This window comes from Maylandia zebra, linkage group LG17 (genome assembly GCF_041146795.1).
Source record: "Maylandia zebra isolate NMK-2024a linkage group LG17, Mzebra_GT3a, whole genome shotgun sequence".
Lineage (NCBI taxonomy): Eukaryota > Metazoa > Chordata > Actinopteri > Cichliformes > Cichlidae > Maylandia > Maylandia zebra.
Genome location: NC_135183.1, coordinates 13,717,004 through 13,733,339, shown reverse-complemented (window position 1 = coordinate 13,733,339; position 16,336 = coordinate 13,717,004). Strand labels below are relative to the sequence as shown.

The window sequence follows — 16,336 nt, the reverse complement described above, 5'->3', positions numbered from 1 at the left end:
GCGCTTTGGGGCCCTTACGGACTAGAAAAGTGCTATACAAATGCAGGCCATATATGAATGTTCTTGTAGCCGTTTTAAAAGAAAAATAGATACATTTTATTTGTTCACCAACACCAAACAGGGAAAGTGTTGAAACTAAAAAAGGGAAAGCTTTTTTTCCTCTCTCTTTGAGACAAGTAGCCCTCCAACAGGTGCTCTGCTGCCTCACCCTTCACACACACAAAGCTCTGCGCACATGTGTGTTGTCACACCGCTGCCTGTAAGTGCTGAGAGCCCAGCTGTCTATTTGTAATGCCAGTTTCCCCCACACCCAGACCCCCACCCCAAGCCTTTGGCCCCTCCCTTCATGGGATACACCCGCTCTGATTTCATGCAGTTTCCTTAAGCAGGACTGTATGTGGACAGAAAGGGGGTGCAGGCTTATGCAGCTAGCACCCCTCCGAACTTGATCCAGGCACTAGTGTAGAATCCCAATTCCTGCACCCCACCGTCCAGTCTCCCCATTACCACAAATACTTCGAAACCAAATACCCCTGAACCAACTCCACCTGGCATGGCCCCCCAACAACCATCTCGCTCACCACTTGCTCTCCACCCTTGGCTCAGTCTGCGCACACATCCAGTTCACATAAACAAATCATGAGAGCTGGACGAGCTTCAGCCTGGATAAATATTTCTGTAGCAGTTAATTAGGTAGAACTGATCCTATCTCAACGAGGTGGAGTCCCTCTCACAATCCGCCTCCTCTCTCATCTTTCTTCACTGAATCCCCCTCAGAGGTATATTTAGACCGGTCACCACCAGGCTCACCCCTGCACCCAAATCAGTCGATCTCTCTGCACACATGCTGTCAAGACACACATTCACTCTTGCTCCGCTGCTGTCAACTGCAATTAAGGTCATTTAGCTGCTCGGTGTGACAGATCACTTGGCACACGGGACACGTCTAGTGGTGGTTTTTAGAACTGCATGTCTGTTTATAAAGTTGTATAATCTCATGTCACCTCATCACCCCTGCAATCTTCCTCTCTGTGATGATGGTTTTACATAAAACACTGCTGTGAAATTATGTATTGTCATTGGGTTCTCTAATTCATAAACCATCCTCCACACTTTACTTTCTGCTTGTATGTACTAAGCACTGTGAACATTTGTCAGGTTCACATGGTATACACGCACATGTCTGTCTCTTCCCAGATGCCGGTGTGTTCCTACTTCCTGAAGGGCATCTGTAACAACAGTGACTGTCCCTACAGTCATGTCTACGTGTCCCGCAAAGCTGAAGTGTGCCAAGACTTTGTAAAAGGTTACTGTCCTGAGGGAGAGAAGGTAAAAACTCAAACAAATGCACAAAAACATTTTTAATTTGTTAAAGGGCATTAGATTTTACAGACTCTATGCCACAGTTTGTTTATGATCGCAGCAGGTTCTATCATGATGGTGTGTTGGTAATCTATAGATTTTACACAGAGCTTTTTAAACCCATGTCCACATGGTGTAGGTCTCTGCTGCACACTGCACATGGAGCAGCATCACAAATGTGTAAAACAACATAATTTGCACTTGTGCTGTTCATTAGTCCCTGCAGTCGAAATGACAGAAGTCAAAATAGACAAAAAGCTTCTTTCGGAGTGAAAATGAGTGTTTAAAAACTCCTCACTCCAGCCACCATGTATGCTTTTGGGATCTCTGATGTTTTTTGTTAATGTGTCACTCTCTTCATGGTGAACTTGGCTGTTTCTCTTTTCTGTTTAAGCTAATTTTTGAATTAAGTAATCAGAATTGAGTCTGGATTTGGCGTTACTGCCATCATTCTGCTTTTTGCATTCAGACTACACTGATAGAATTTGCTCAGTGGGTAAGCATGGATTCATGCTGAGTTAACTTCTCAAATTTAGATGTGAAGGTGACGTCTGTTTTAAAGCCATGACTGCCTGACCAGATTTAGCTAGGAAAACAACATCCATGAATGTCCGGTGCTTGGGGATTATTTCCTGTCACTTTTGTACTTTCTCTCTCTTCATTGGTTGAGCTGGATGTTGTAGGGACACCTTTTGGCCGGTTATCAGTGCAGGTGAGATTAGAGACACGTGCAATGATCAGTTGAAACTCACAGGTTTAACGTGGATCACGGTTAAACCTGTGAGTTTGGCTCTAAATTTGGTTTCAGTCCTGCACTGACGCTGTGATCTGATTTCAGAGTTCTTTCTTTAAGCTGTGCTCCTCAATTTGAGCATACGGATTATATAACATGTATAAAGTTTCCCTGAACTTAAGGCTTAGGTAAACAAGTGGTTCCACCCCCACCCCCGAACACACACACAGAAACGCACATGTACACACTGACACACAAGCAGGAACAGCTGCAGGGGGTGGTGGTCCATAATGGCATAACTGTAGTGTCTGAGTGACACATTGAGGGTCTGATGGGTAAGAAAACCACTTCCACTGAACTCACGATCCTTAAGTCACCACACGCACTTGCTGCCCGCGTGTCAACCTCAAACACACCCTCCACTCCTGCCCCCACCCCACCACCTCCCAGCCCACCCTTGTGTTTTTGCATCCATCTCTGGCTCCCTTCTCTTCATTGTGCTTATTTTTGAGTGTGAAACAGATGCTTTTTCACACTGTCAGACCTCATTTAAATATTGCATGGGGAAATGAGGATATAGAAAACAAAAGGGATATTAATATTTATTCTATTAGCTGAAGTGCTTAGGTCTGTGATTTTCCCCTGTGTGTGTTTGTGCCTGAGTGCGTGTGTGTGTGTTTATAGAGCGGTGCGCTGCGATGCTCTGGCGGCTCTATGATGGATAGTAGGCAGTAATTATAGATGGGAAAACTGCTGAGGATGGCACTATGGGCCAGGCAGGCAGACACTTCAGCATCTCAGGGGTTAAGTCTGCTCCTGTCCTCCATCCTCCTCCCCCTTCCTCATCCTTCTCCTCGTAGACCCACTACCATCCTGTATCATCCCAGTGTTGTCTCATGTGCACCCCCTTTGCAGCTCTTTCTCTGCTTTCCTAAATTTCTCCACTGCATCTTACTCCCCGAATTTAATTTTTAGTTGGCTGTAGCTCCTTCATGAGGTCTATCTTCTTCCAGGTTTCTTAACACATGAAACTCACAGTCACCTGTGATTGTTGGCCGTGGCCAGTCATCCATAGTTTTTGGAAGATTGGCTAAATAGTTGGCTTTCATAGGCTCTTCTCTGCTTCAGGTGGTTGAAACAGCATCTGAGCCAGTGTGCAGCAGAGAGCTGTCTGAGCTGCTGTTTGGCCTCATGATAACGAAAGCGAATTGAGCCTTTTTATATGCACCTTCTTCCCACCAGCGGGGGAAAAACTGTATATACGCTATTGGTTTGCTCTCACCTTCAGTCTTTCCTTGTCTGTTCAAGTGAAAATAAAAATAAATATAGGAAATAAAGAGGAAAACAGAGAAAAAGTAGATATAAAATGTAGAAAATGATGAAAAAGTTAAGGGAACAAGCCCATAAAGATGAACGAACATAACTGATTTGACTTTGGTTACCAGTCAGGATCATGTTCTGTCTGTCCTCTCTGAATTCATCATTCAGGGTGAGATTGTTGATACAGAGTTCCTCTGTTCAATGATAAAACATCTTGAAGTTTGCTGTGTGTCAGCACACCTGGGTATGGGCCAGGACAGAGCCCAGTGAAAATACTAATCTCTAACATTATTTGGCTACTGGAAAACAGACTTTGCTCAAAAACTGCTCGAGGTTCAGTTTTCTTTTGTAGTTTGCTGCAAGACTTCATATGGTTTGTTACTAATCTGCTACACAGAACCTGACTGAGTCCATCTTAATAACTCAATAACTCAAAATGTTAGAAATATTCCAGTGTTAGAAAATCAGCACTGCTCAGGGTTAGCCATTGTTAATCTTCAAAACTGACTAGGTTACTTTTAAACATATAACACTGTCAACAGTGTTAATTTAACACTCAACAGTGTTGTATTTAACACTCAGAGGAGTGGACCCATATAGACACTCTCTAGTGTTAATTTAACACTGGAGATTTTGCTGTGTAGAGGTATATCCAGGGTCAACACTTCGGTTTGAGCTCCTTGATGCACGGCCTGAGAGAAAGTTGGTTTAGTGTGTGTATTTGGGCCCTATGCAGCTGCTTTAGAGAGCACAGCCTCTCTCACTGTGCGTTGTCTGTCTTGGGCTTCTAGTGGCGATGTTGTGTTGGTCTTTGAAGTTGGGCCACGCTCCAAACTTTAACAACCCATTTTTTCTTGTACTGTGATATCCTGATTTTTGTTTTTAGTTAGTAAAAACTCAAAGGTTTGTCTTGATGCAGTTGTGCTGTTTATATATTTTATACGGAGATAAGTTCTGGTCTTGGAGGACTCGCTTGAATTTCACATCCTTGCCAAATCCTGACACCAAGTGACCAGATATTCCTAAAGATGTCGGAGCAGCTTTTATTTCCTCCTATCTAAATGATCATTTTGTAAATTAGTGAGCATCAAGAATGTTTGCTGTACATAAACGATAAACTAATCACAGGCAAAAAGATCTTAGAATTGTGCCCAACAAGTGAAGCCAGGTTCCCTTTTTTTTGCTAAAATTCGATGCAACAGGAGCGCTTTGCTCGTTCGTAAACCTAAGAATTCTGCATCGGCACTCGCACTGCATTATTGAAATAAATGAGGAGGATAGTAATGTCGATCTGATCACAGCCTGAAGTGTAGTGTAGCGACATGGTAAATTCCTCCTTTTTCTCCCTTTTTCAGTTTGTAATCTTAGTAATATGTCAACCTGTGCTCAATTATTGTTCTCTTCCATTCACTGTAAGTTGCTCTCAACGATTGTTGGCTTAATGCCCAAGTTGTAAATGCATATGATATCCTCTTTTTTCATTTTACTGTCTTTTCCATCTCCCACCCTCCCTCCCTTCTTCTCTTTCTTGCTTCTTTTGCGCCTTCTTTCAGTCTCTTGGTAAATGTGCTGACTCTTCCTGGTTTTGGCCCAGCAGAGAGCTCTCTAATAGGCCCCAGAGACATCCCAGCATTCCTTAAATCAAGTGGAAAATTGTTAACTTGGTGTGGGATAAAGATGTTCTGTCCACTTTAGCTCTTTTCTCCCATTTCGTCTCTTACTCTCTCTCTCTCTTTCTTTCTCGCTCTTTCTGTCTTTTTATGAAAATGAGGATGTATGGAGCTTCAGGAAAGACGAGTGAGCTTTTACAGTCCATTTCTCTGACACTTTGTTTCAAAACAACTACCTCCCTGTTTTAACTCTTCAGTTTTAACACAGCCTAGTCCTGAGGACTCTGTCCTCTTTCTTAATTGATAGATACGTGGCAGTTTTAAGAACTTTGATAATAGGGTTGCGAGCACATGCTGGGAGAAGTTGATGTATGTGACAGAGACATGATCCTTTTATTACATACATTGTGTATTTAGATGTGCAGAGTGTGCAGAGTTTCCCGTCTCTGCATAGCTGTCTGTCAGTTGTCAGGACTGATCCTAGCTTTCTTCCAAATTGTTTTATATAAGCAATATGAAAGAAAGTTAGAAGGCAATGTAAAATGTAAAACACAACACAATGCTATAATCCAAAAATCATTAAAGTCCTGTTTTTCATTCTAACTGATGAAAAAAAACAATACATCAATTTGATAAAAAATTGAATTATTTTTGAAAAAATAATATATTTCAAATATGAGACCAGCAACACATTTTTAAAAAAAACATGCGAGCAAAGGGAAAACTAAAGAAAACCAGTTATCCCTTTGCACAACTGGTTATTGTATAATTATTTTCTGTCCATCCGTCTATTTTCTCCCTCTTATTCACTGCAGTCGCAGTGGTGCTGGAGCCATCCCAGCTGTTACAGGGCAAGAAGCAGGGTACATCCTTGAGAGGTCACTAGTCTGTGGCAGGCCTAGAGTATTGAGACAGACAAGCATTCACACTCACACCTAGAGCCAATTTAGAATCACCATTCAACCTAACATGCATGTCTTCAGACTATTGGAGGAAACCGGAGTACTTGGAGAGAATCCACGCTGGCACAGGGAGACCCTTGTCCTGCCCAGGACCCTTTGATTGTAAGGCAACAGTGCTAGCCGCTGTGCCACCCTGTGTAATTATTAAAAGGAAAATATCAAATGTAATTCAGATTAGTGGGTGACAGTTCAAAACTGTCACCCCTTGAAAACATTTAGTAACTTGCCAAATTAAAAACATCATGAAGCAAGCTCTGAAATGTTGAGACACTGTAGTCTTTAAAAGAGGAGATGCAGCGCAGTAGTAAATATGTCCATGTTTCAACTTTTTTTTCAAACCTCTTTTTGGCATCTAAAACAAATGGAGCGCATTGATTTTTTTTTTTTTTTAAATACAATTTATAGTTTTGACATTAGACATTAGATTTGTTCTTTCTGTAAATGCAAATCATTTCATTTTGTTTTTATTTACATTTTAAATAGTGTTAGAACAGCACTGAGCACTTTATCCGCTACCAAACTTTCTGAAAAATATTTGCTCAAATTTGATGTCACAAGAGTCATCCAATATCAATGTTGAACTGAAAACATGACCTTTATTTGTGTTAGGTAACTTTTGTCTCTTATAAACCAACTGTTTGCCAAATAGTGACAATTATATTTGTTTTGGGACTAATAAAGTCTTTTAAAAACACAAATAGTATGCTTAAAAAAGTGCATAACAATGTGCTTTTTGCAGCTACCATCTGCTTTAAGTTTTTATAAAGCAGAGACTTGTTAAATTTGGAGAGCATTAAAGCAAGTCTGTGATTAGTCAGGCAGTTTACCTGCTCGGTGCATGCTCAGCTTAATGCACAGCATCGCTACAAACAAAGCTGTGGAAGTGTAAGAGAAGTTTGTGGTTTTGCAAGGCTTGTGAAGACTTGCCAGTGTTTCTGTCCATTTTGGTAATGTACGTCAAGTGAAAATGCAAAACAAAATCTGTCAAAGTCTGAAAATCTAGTGATTTGTATTTTATAGTAGTATAACTTGAATCTCTTTATGATTGCAGAATTGTTTCAGTACCAGTAAAAATGAGCTGAATCTATTAAAATGATGCCTTGTGGTACATCATAACAGGAGACCTGTTAGGTTTCATGGTGGCGTCATGCACCAAATGGGAATCATCATTATGGGCCCCAGTAGAGGACCTGATTAGTTTAGAGAAGTGTGACAAAACCGCAGCCCTATAAGATGATCCAGGGAAACATTTGACAGCAAGCTGATCCTGGGCCGTCCTGGCACCAAGGGGTGCAGGAACATCAGTGTGAGGATGGTGAGAGGAGCTCTGATGGCAGCAAGTCAGGGCCACTGGGCTCCAGAGAGAGTTGACCAAGAGTCCACAGTGTTCTTGGAAAATCGATCCTGAGATCCCTCACCCCTACACACACACAGACACACCAACCCTTGGTACACGCTATTTCTGGTGTGCTTCCCAGTCCTGCACTCGTCATCCCTCCACAGATGCGCACAAACACACATGCGCGCGCTCCCTGCAGCCTGTACCCCAGAGTGAATATAATTAGCTTTTCTGACAGGTGGGAGGGATCGGATCTCGTGGAGAATGAAGCTACCAATTTACACCCGTATTACACTGTCATACACACTCACTTGCAAACATGCATCGCTCTCTCTTGCACACTACTCCCCAGAATGACCCACTTTCTCAGCTTGCATGTAAAAAGAGACGGGTGGCACAGACATAGTCTCTTTAAAAGAGGTAACTTACAAAGGAGGGTCATATAAAGCACCTAATCAGGAGGTGGGCCTCACTTTTACCACTTAAAATCCTGTCATAGGCCTGTTCAGTATATGTGAAATCAGCTGACTACTCAGAAATGGATTTCTGTCTTTTACGGTTTCCTTTCAGATCTTAAGATTGAGCCATTAAAATGACTAAAATGCTGTGTAGGTCTTCATGAAGCAGTCTTTAATTACATCTCAAATAAAGTGTCATCTCTTACTGTGTTTTTATACTGGTGCTGATAGTAACTTCAATACCACTACACATACAGAACAGTGTTGTTTAATATTCCAAGCTGCCAAAACAGAGTTTCATAATGTTCTAGATTAGTAAAATTTTGTATCACATCAGGAAGAAAAATAAACTATGGTCAGAAATTCATTACCATCCTCCAATAAGTGAAAGTCTTTGATACTTAAACTATACCAGTCTGCCCCTTTATTTATGCCACCTGCCTGAAATTGTGCAAGTCCCTCGCATGCTGCAAACTGACTTGTTGGGCATTGACCCCTGAAATCTTTGAGGGGTCCTGTGGTTTCTGGCACCAGTAACATAGGAGCAGATCTCTGGGAGGACTGCGTGGTGTGTGTGGTTCCTGGATTTGAGATGTTTTGGGTGTAGAGTGTTTCTCTAAGAGACTTGAACCTGAGGAGTTAGAACGTGTGGCCCATCCCAGACAAACTCAAAACAAAAACACCCCCTTAAATAAGTGGTTGCATTATGCAGTACAATCTCAAGATTGATGACTGTAGTGACAAGCATGACAGTAGTCAGCGTAATATGAATATTTAACATGTCTCTTATGTGGACAGACAGACTTAAACAAATAAAGGTACACTAGGTCACATGTTTTATAGATGTTAGACATTAATCCACTCATATTGACCATATTTGTGATGACACAAGTTGTCACTTTCTTCATGTCTGCAGTGAAACTACAAACCTGATTGTGTGTGTGTTTTATTATCACCAGTGTAAGAAGAAACACACTCTAGTGTGTCCAGACTTCTCTAAGACGGGCTCCTGCCCACATGGCTCACGCTGTAAGTTGCAGCACCGCCAACGAGTCAAACGCCGCGCCAGCAACAGTGTGACCCCTCCAGCTAAGAAAGCACGCACCAAGGATCCTCTGAAGAGGTCTAAAATTTAAATCGATCTTTATCATGACTTGTAAAACTTTGGTCATGTGACTAATTATGTTATGTTTTGTTTTGTTGGCTTTTTTCCCCCCTTCTGTCAGACCCCATCTGTCTGTTGTGATGCCACAGGATTCTCAAGCATCACTGGGGATGCCCTCCACAGGTTCGTTGGTGCTGCCCTCATTTATCTCCCTCTCCAGCTCTCCAGAGGAGGCAGATGCACCAGACACGCTTCCTACTGATGCAGTGCAAGTCAAAGGTATAAGCATCAACAACAAAACCCAGAGAGCAATGGTCACATAAGTTAACATAGTGCACTGTATGGACAAAAAATACCAGGTCACCTTCATATTACAACTACAGGAGCTGCTCAGCCAAAGAAACAGATGTCACGAATCCCTCAGTTCAGTTTTTGTCGTTTGTAGTTATTAAATCAGCAGAGAGTCAGTGACTTTTACAACTCAGCACTCTGAAACCCCGCTCTGTAACTTTACGTAGTGTTAGACTTCCTGTGGTTCATTAACACTTCACAATTAAACTGCTTACAGCTGATCGTGAGATATCTTGGAGAGAAGACATGTCATGACCTGACTTGTTGCAATGGTGGCATCCTATTACAGTATCAGAACAACCTGTTCTTTCACAAATGTTTGTAAGGGCAGACTGCGTGGCTAGGTGCTTGATTTTATACACCTGTGGCAATGGGACTCAATTCAATGAACACCTGAATTCAAACATTAAGAGGTTTAGTAGAGAAACACATACAGTCTGACTGATGATTATTGAGAAGCCAGAAGGGACAAGAATAACCTTCTGGCTCTAATAATGCAGTCATTGCTGCATTATTTTTGCTTATTTGCTTTTTATACAGTAGCAAAGATTTTGCACTATAAATTAATGAGTAAAGGTGCATAGGTCTCAGTAAGCACTTAAGTCTTTTTTTTTTTTTTAGACAGTTGGACGCAGTTTTTGGAATTTTGTCTCTGTATACCACCTTGATTGTTTTTCGTCAAATAATTAAGATGCAGTTGAATTGCAGTCCCTAGTTCCAGAGGTTCAATTGTAACTGAATAACTGATGGACAAACAGTTTCATGGAGTCCTATTCTGTCATTATCTCGTGGCAAACTGAGCAGATTAAATATCTGGAATTTATGGAGGTGCTTATTGTCTTTCCCCTCACTTAGCGTTAAACTGCTGCAGTGCAAGCTGGAGGTCACCACCTCATGAAGCTAATCAGAATCAGCATATTTTATTAATCCCTAAGAAAATTATTTGGGTTACAAAGAACCATATCAACTATAAAAAGCAAAGGCCATCAGAGATAAAGTCTACCACCTGCCTATGCAGGGCTCTAGACTAACCTTTTGCCACGTTTGCACTGGCGCACCAGTACAAAAGTTAGGCGCACCCAAATTTTTAACCCGCATCACTTAACACCGCAGTTTTACATGTGCACTTTTTAAGGGGGGAAACTGCTGTCCATACAGACAATATTGATTTGTAAAGGATTAACTAACAATCTCGCCAACACAAAGTTCTTTATTTGGAGCACAGTTCTACAAGAAAGATAAGTTACTGAAAAAGTGCTTGTGCTTAAAGTGTTTTGGCATTCTTTGACAATATTGTAGGCAATGTTAAACTTAATCATCACATCAGCCTCCTGTTACGACCTGTTTGGTGATTCGATTCAATTTTGCCTCAGACAGTCATAAGTATTATATTTCTGATCATCTATCAGTACTGACACTGTGAGACTTCATCAGAGGTGTGAGCATCACAGCAGATGCCTTTGTGTCAAAGTAACTGAGGATAAAACAGAAAAACATGAATCAGATTTTCCTGGCCTGGCTTTTTATAGCAGATAACCTTAAAAATATTCTGCAATTTTACATAATTTTAAAAAGTATACATTTCTTCAGTATTGAACAGCAGAAATTAGGCTCTCTTGCACGAGGTTATTTGAGTTCTAAAAAAAAATATATATAGACGGCGGCCGACAGCGCTGTAAACAACGGTAGACTGGTGTGTAATAAGCGAATGAATAATGCTGTTTTGCTTCATGGTGGAAGCAAAACAGCAGAAGTCAGAGGGAATTAATGACGACATTTATCAAATGTGAAGCACAGTTCGGATCTTCTTTTGCTGCTGGTTCAGTGAATTTTGGTTGGAGAGAGACAAAACCTGCAGCTCAGAATCTAGCGCAAAAAAGATGTAAACGCAAAGCGCGGACCCGCCGACACATCAGAATCAGTGAGCTGTCGGCTTCCAGCCCCAAGGGTGTGTACACGTACGTGCCATCGGGTGAGAAAACCGAGAAAGAGAAAGCTGATTCTGATGCGTCGGGTCCGCGCTCTGTGTTTACGTCTTTGTGCAGAATCTGCTTACCTGCTCTCATTTGCTGTTTGGTGGTTGTTGAAATAGTTTTGTGAGCGTTTCTGGCAAAATACATTAATAAAAGTCGATTCAGGATTTAATGAATTGATATCGCTTTATTCAAGCTACTCACCTCCCTCTATCCACCTGCACTTTTGAACGTACACACAAAGGACTACAGAAATATCTGGACCACGGCCAATCAGAGAGGTCCCGCCGCTGACTATCTCTGATTGGTTTAGACCACGATAGAGGCATAATGTGTGTATGTTGTTGACCACACGGAGACTCGAACAGCTGTTGGTTGCACCGGTGCAACCTAGAATTTTTGTTAGTCGCACCATTGAAAAATTTGGTTGAATTTGCGATCAAATTGGTCGCACTCTAGAGCCCTGCTATTCCTAGATATTCTGCCAGTTAAAAATTCTGAACAGATTCAATGAAAAGGGGCAGCCTTAATGGAGTCCAAAACCCACTGGCAAGGAGTCCGCCTCACTGCGGCTGTACAGGGGCCAAATGGTGCTTTATAGCAAGCCAGATACACCATACTGCCGAAGTGCCTCCACCGGATACTGCGATGTCCAAGTCAGTAAGATATATGTAGACTGTGCAAAGTCTCCTCAAAAGGATAAAGAGCTTGTCCAATGTCCAAAAACCCCTTATTGTTCCTCCTAAATCTGAGGTTCAACTAAAGGATGGACTGTCCTGTTGAACAGGGAAGCCATCATTCAAATCTGCTAATCTAGAGGCACCTCCCTAGATTTGTATGCAACATTGCAGAGACATGTCATACAAGACAGCCTCACAACATCCAGAGTCTTAGGGAATTGAGGGCGAATCTCATATACCTTCAGTTGAAGTCAGCAGCATCCCAACTCCACTGTATACAGTGTGATTAGAGTGCTGCTTTTCACTCCTGACTCGTCTGACAGTTTGCCAGAATCACTTTGAGGTCAATCGAAAGCCTTGTTCCATTGAAGTTTTTGCTTAAGGTACTTCCAGAGCAGCGGCCCCCTTATCCTACCAGTACCTATTAGTTGCTTCTGGAGTCCCGCAGGCAAACAAAGTTCAATCACATATCGTTTGAAAAGCAAGGTGGTGTACAGAGGCAAAACTGCAAAATGTGCCATCGTCCAAATACTTCTGATCCCATCTTTATGAACTATCTGAACTCAAAGCTTCTACACACTGGTGTCCTGAATTGTCTTTTATTAATAGTTGTCCAGTCATGTTCTGCTACAGTGATGTGCACACAATAATGTTTCATTCAATGTTGTGGGGATCAACGTTTTCCCACTTGTAGATAATCTGGTAGATTTTTTTACAACCATAGATTCTGAGAGTCATTGTTACTTCATATCTCCAAATGTGGTAGAATGTTTAAATTAGCAGTCATGGCAAAAGGTAAGCTGTCATAGAATATTCCTTAAGAGGACTAACTGCGATTCATTTGGTGTAAAAGTGCTGACACAGAGGTGTATTGTCCACAGATGCTTTGTAGGAGGTTCTTTTTTGTCATGAATACATCATTGCTTAATTCGTGGGACTGGGGAGTGGTGGTCTGTCTGAGCTGTAGACAGATAATAATGATCAGGAGGTGAGCTTTAGAGTGTGTCTGGTGACGCTCAGTGGAGGAGTAATAATGCTCAGAGGACAGAGGTAATAATATTTCAGTTTATGGCTGGATGGCACAGCTGAGCTCTCTGTTGACAGACTTGAAAGATAGTGGATTAGGACAGAGGCCATCCCATCCCCCTCCCTTGCTTTCACCAGGCTTCACCCATCCACCTGCCCCTGCCTGCTAAACATACACATACTCACCAACTGGTTGTCACTTCCAGTGCAGCATTTGTTTGCATCTAACATCTGTGTTCAACCTGTTTGACCACACATTCCACAAATCTATCTTTTCACACAGTTTGTGTTATGATTTCACTAATTTTGTCTGATGATTTAAACAAGTAAAAGGCAATGGATAATTAAGAGTGACGGCAAAAATGACTGAAATTAGAATTGGACAGTTGGATAGTCTCCTTGCTCTAAGTATCCATTTAAAAATGACATTTTCTCCTTGATAAAGTCATTATGCTAAAGAGTAGTTCAAGTCATACAGAACCAGTCACGACTCTTAATATCAATAAGGCAGTTTTCTACTAAACAGTAGAAAACCACCATTTTTCTACTGTATATAATCTTAATATCACTCACTGCAATTCTAACTCAGCTATTCTCACTGAAGGCATGAAAAACTTTTTTGTCACTTTCACGGTGCGAGAAAACTGCTAAAAAGTTAGCTAAGCACACTGTGGAAAAAATATGTAAAGTCTGTGTGCCACATGAAGACTTTACTTAGTCCAGTATGTTTAGAAATGTATGTCTTGATTTTTTTAACTCTTACTTTTTGAATGTATGATGACAAAATGATGTTTCCATCAGTAAGTCATTCAAGAAAGCCTAAGAAAGGTACTGCATACTCCTTTTATCAAATATAATCAAGCAACCCAGTTCCTGCATAATGTGGAGACCATTTTCAGCCTTGGCACAGGTACGCCATCTCAGACTGCTCTTGCTGCCAGTTTTGATTAGCTGTTCATCATTTCATTGACTAAAGGGCCAATAAAAGGAGAAGAATCCTGCTTTTTGGGATTCTAATGACATGTCAACTTATGTCAGTAACTTTCACAGCAGCTTGTTCCTATTCCTGCTGCATATTCATAAAGCTGGTGTTTTTCACCTGAGAGAGTCTGTTTCTCATAACCATCCATCCATTTTTTTTAAATAATATAGGATTACAGAGGGGAGGGGGTTGTCATAGTGCAAGATGCAGGGTGTATACCTTGGACTAACAAAGTCAGAGTACACTAACATGTCTGTGTACTCTTTCTCCCACAGTCCACGGACATGCATCTTAGGTTACCTGGCAGTTCTAATTTCACCCCAGATTTGAGTGTGAATTACCTGTCCAAGGTGTACCCTTCGTCTTGCCCTGTGACAGCCCCTCAAATAACGTACAGTTGCCACACAGAAAGGCCCCAGCCTCATCTTACTTGGAATCAAGCAGCACCTTTGACTGACCTGGGTCATCTTGACCTCTCACCGTATCCAGTAATACACAGTCCCAGTCCAAATATTTTTTAATAATAATCTTGCAGTAGACACTGACAGGTTTCAGCACGGCTGCAATTTTAAGATCTCAAAATAAGTAAAGTCACAACGACAAAGTTCTCAGGCAGTTGACTTTGAACTGAAGATTATAAGTTATGTAAAGGTTTTGTTTTTAAAGGGACTTTTGAAAACTTTTTGATTACTGCCTTCATATACAAGCGGTTTATATTTCTCGGTGATTAGTTACAATAAAGTTAGTTTAGGTGAATGAAAATGGTGGTGTAAGATGTTTTAAGATGGCTGTCAAGACATGATTTTCGAAGGACTTCGGTGAGTATGGAAAGAAGTGTTATCAGCTGGAAGTTTCTCCTTGCAGAGTTCCCTCACATTGTAAGAAACATGTAGAATTGTAGATTGAAGCGACTCAGAAACACCTGGAAACTAGAAATCAAAGGTGTTGTTTTGTTTTGCGCTATGAAGAACATTTTAGACTAGAGCTTTGTCCTGTGGGTGCCAGGAAAACACACACACACAGACCATCACTGGCTCATCCGTCCACCCCCTCTGTCCAGTTGGTTTGTGCTCTTAAGTAATACTAATGACACACTGGTCTCTCACTAACACACTGCACCGCCCAGAGCCTCATTAAAGGTGGAACTGAGCCAAACAAGTTCCTCTTCACTTTGCATAAATTAGCTCAGATGCAATGTATCACTGCCAGGCTACACACACACACACACACACACACACACACACACACACATTCCCACCTACCTTCATTCATCGCTGTTGTACTGTTTCTATCTTCTTCCTCATTTGCTCATCAACTGAGATGTCATCACTCAATGTTTGAGCAGGATTCAACAGAGTCAGTTGCACATGAGCAAACACACAATTTGTCATTTTCTAACTGGACCTTTTTGTCATTTAATTTTTGCAAATACTCTTTTTTTTTTCCTCCTAATCTTCAGGGTGTTTTTTTTTCTTCCACAGAGAAAAAACTGCAGATCAAGCCTCGTCTGTAAGATCACAGAAACCAGTGGGACTGGACACGAAAGGATTTTATCAGGTTTAGTGTTATGTGAGTTCTGAGCTCAGGCTTGTCCTGGCACATGTATCCATCTTGAATGAGTTCACTCAGGGCCTGAAAGTTTTATGCTTTTTGTCTATGAACATGTTTTGCATATCAGTTAGATGTTTACAATGCCAGTTTTGTAAAGAAATAAAGTATTAACTCTGAATGTGTGTTGTCAGTTGGTTATTTTTTTAATCTGAATCCGGATCTTTATCTTACAATCTAAAGCACTTTGGGATGACTGTTGTTGTGAATTGACAAGACAGAAATAAAACTGAATTGATTTGGAGTTGTGGTGTTGTGAAATGACCCTAGAGGGTTTGTGGGAGCTTGGCAGGTGGTGGCAACAAAAACGGTTTAAATTCTGGAGATGAGAAACATAAGCACACCTTCGCCACATTGTGTGCGCCTGTGTTTGGCTCCTAGCCACTACAGCTTTAACACATAAAGCAGAAAAGACACTTTCTCAAAGAGGCTGAGCATCCATACACAGTAAATAAAGTCATGCTCAGCTCCTACAGTGGCTGCACATCTGCAAGACACTTTGCAGCTCATCTCCACCCCAGCTCCTCCTTTCATGTAGTGCCTGACTTATCAAGGTTCAAGGTTCTTTATTCGTCCCATGCATAGTTATACAAGTAAAACACACAGTGAAATGTAACCTGACACGCTCCTCGACTTGTGCAAAAGCAGAGGGGGGGATTATATATAATATATACATTAGGTAAACGTGCAGTAGTAGCATGTATGCAGCAAGCAGGTGAATTCTGTACATTTCACAATCTATTTTACAGAATAGACAATATAAACATATTTAAAATGAAAGGAATTTGAAATGTACATTGTGCCAGTGGGTTTAGTGTCTAGAAGAG

The 16,336-nt window shown here is 41.3% G+C and overlaps 1 protein-coding gene across 1 annotated transcript in view; it reads left to right on the top strand.

Moving 5' to 3' along the window:
* zc3h3 (zinc finger CCCH-type containing 3) overlaps window positions 1-15,630 on the top strand; it is an 82,029-nt gene extending 66,399 nt beyond the window's left edge. Inside the window, exons 9-12 of the mRNA XM_004572330.3 lie at window positions 1,198-1,329; window positions 8,744-8,907; window positions 9,011-9,168; window positions 15,383-15,630. Of these exons, the coding sequence (XP_004572387.3) occupies window positions 1,198-1,329; window positions 8,744-8,907; window positions 9,011-9,168; window positions 15,383-15,414 (486 nt within the window). The 3' untranslated portion in view covers window positions 15,415-15,630. The remainder of the gene's footprint in view (window positions 1-1,197; window positions 1,330-8,743; window positions 8,908-9,010; window positions 9,169-15,382) is intronic.
* The last annotated feature ends 706 nt before the right edge of the window (window positions 15,631-16,336 follow it).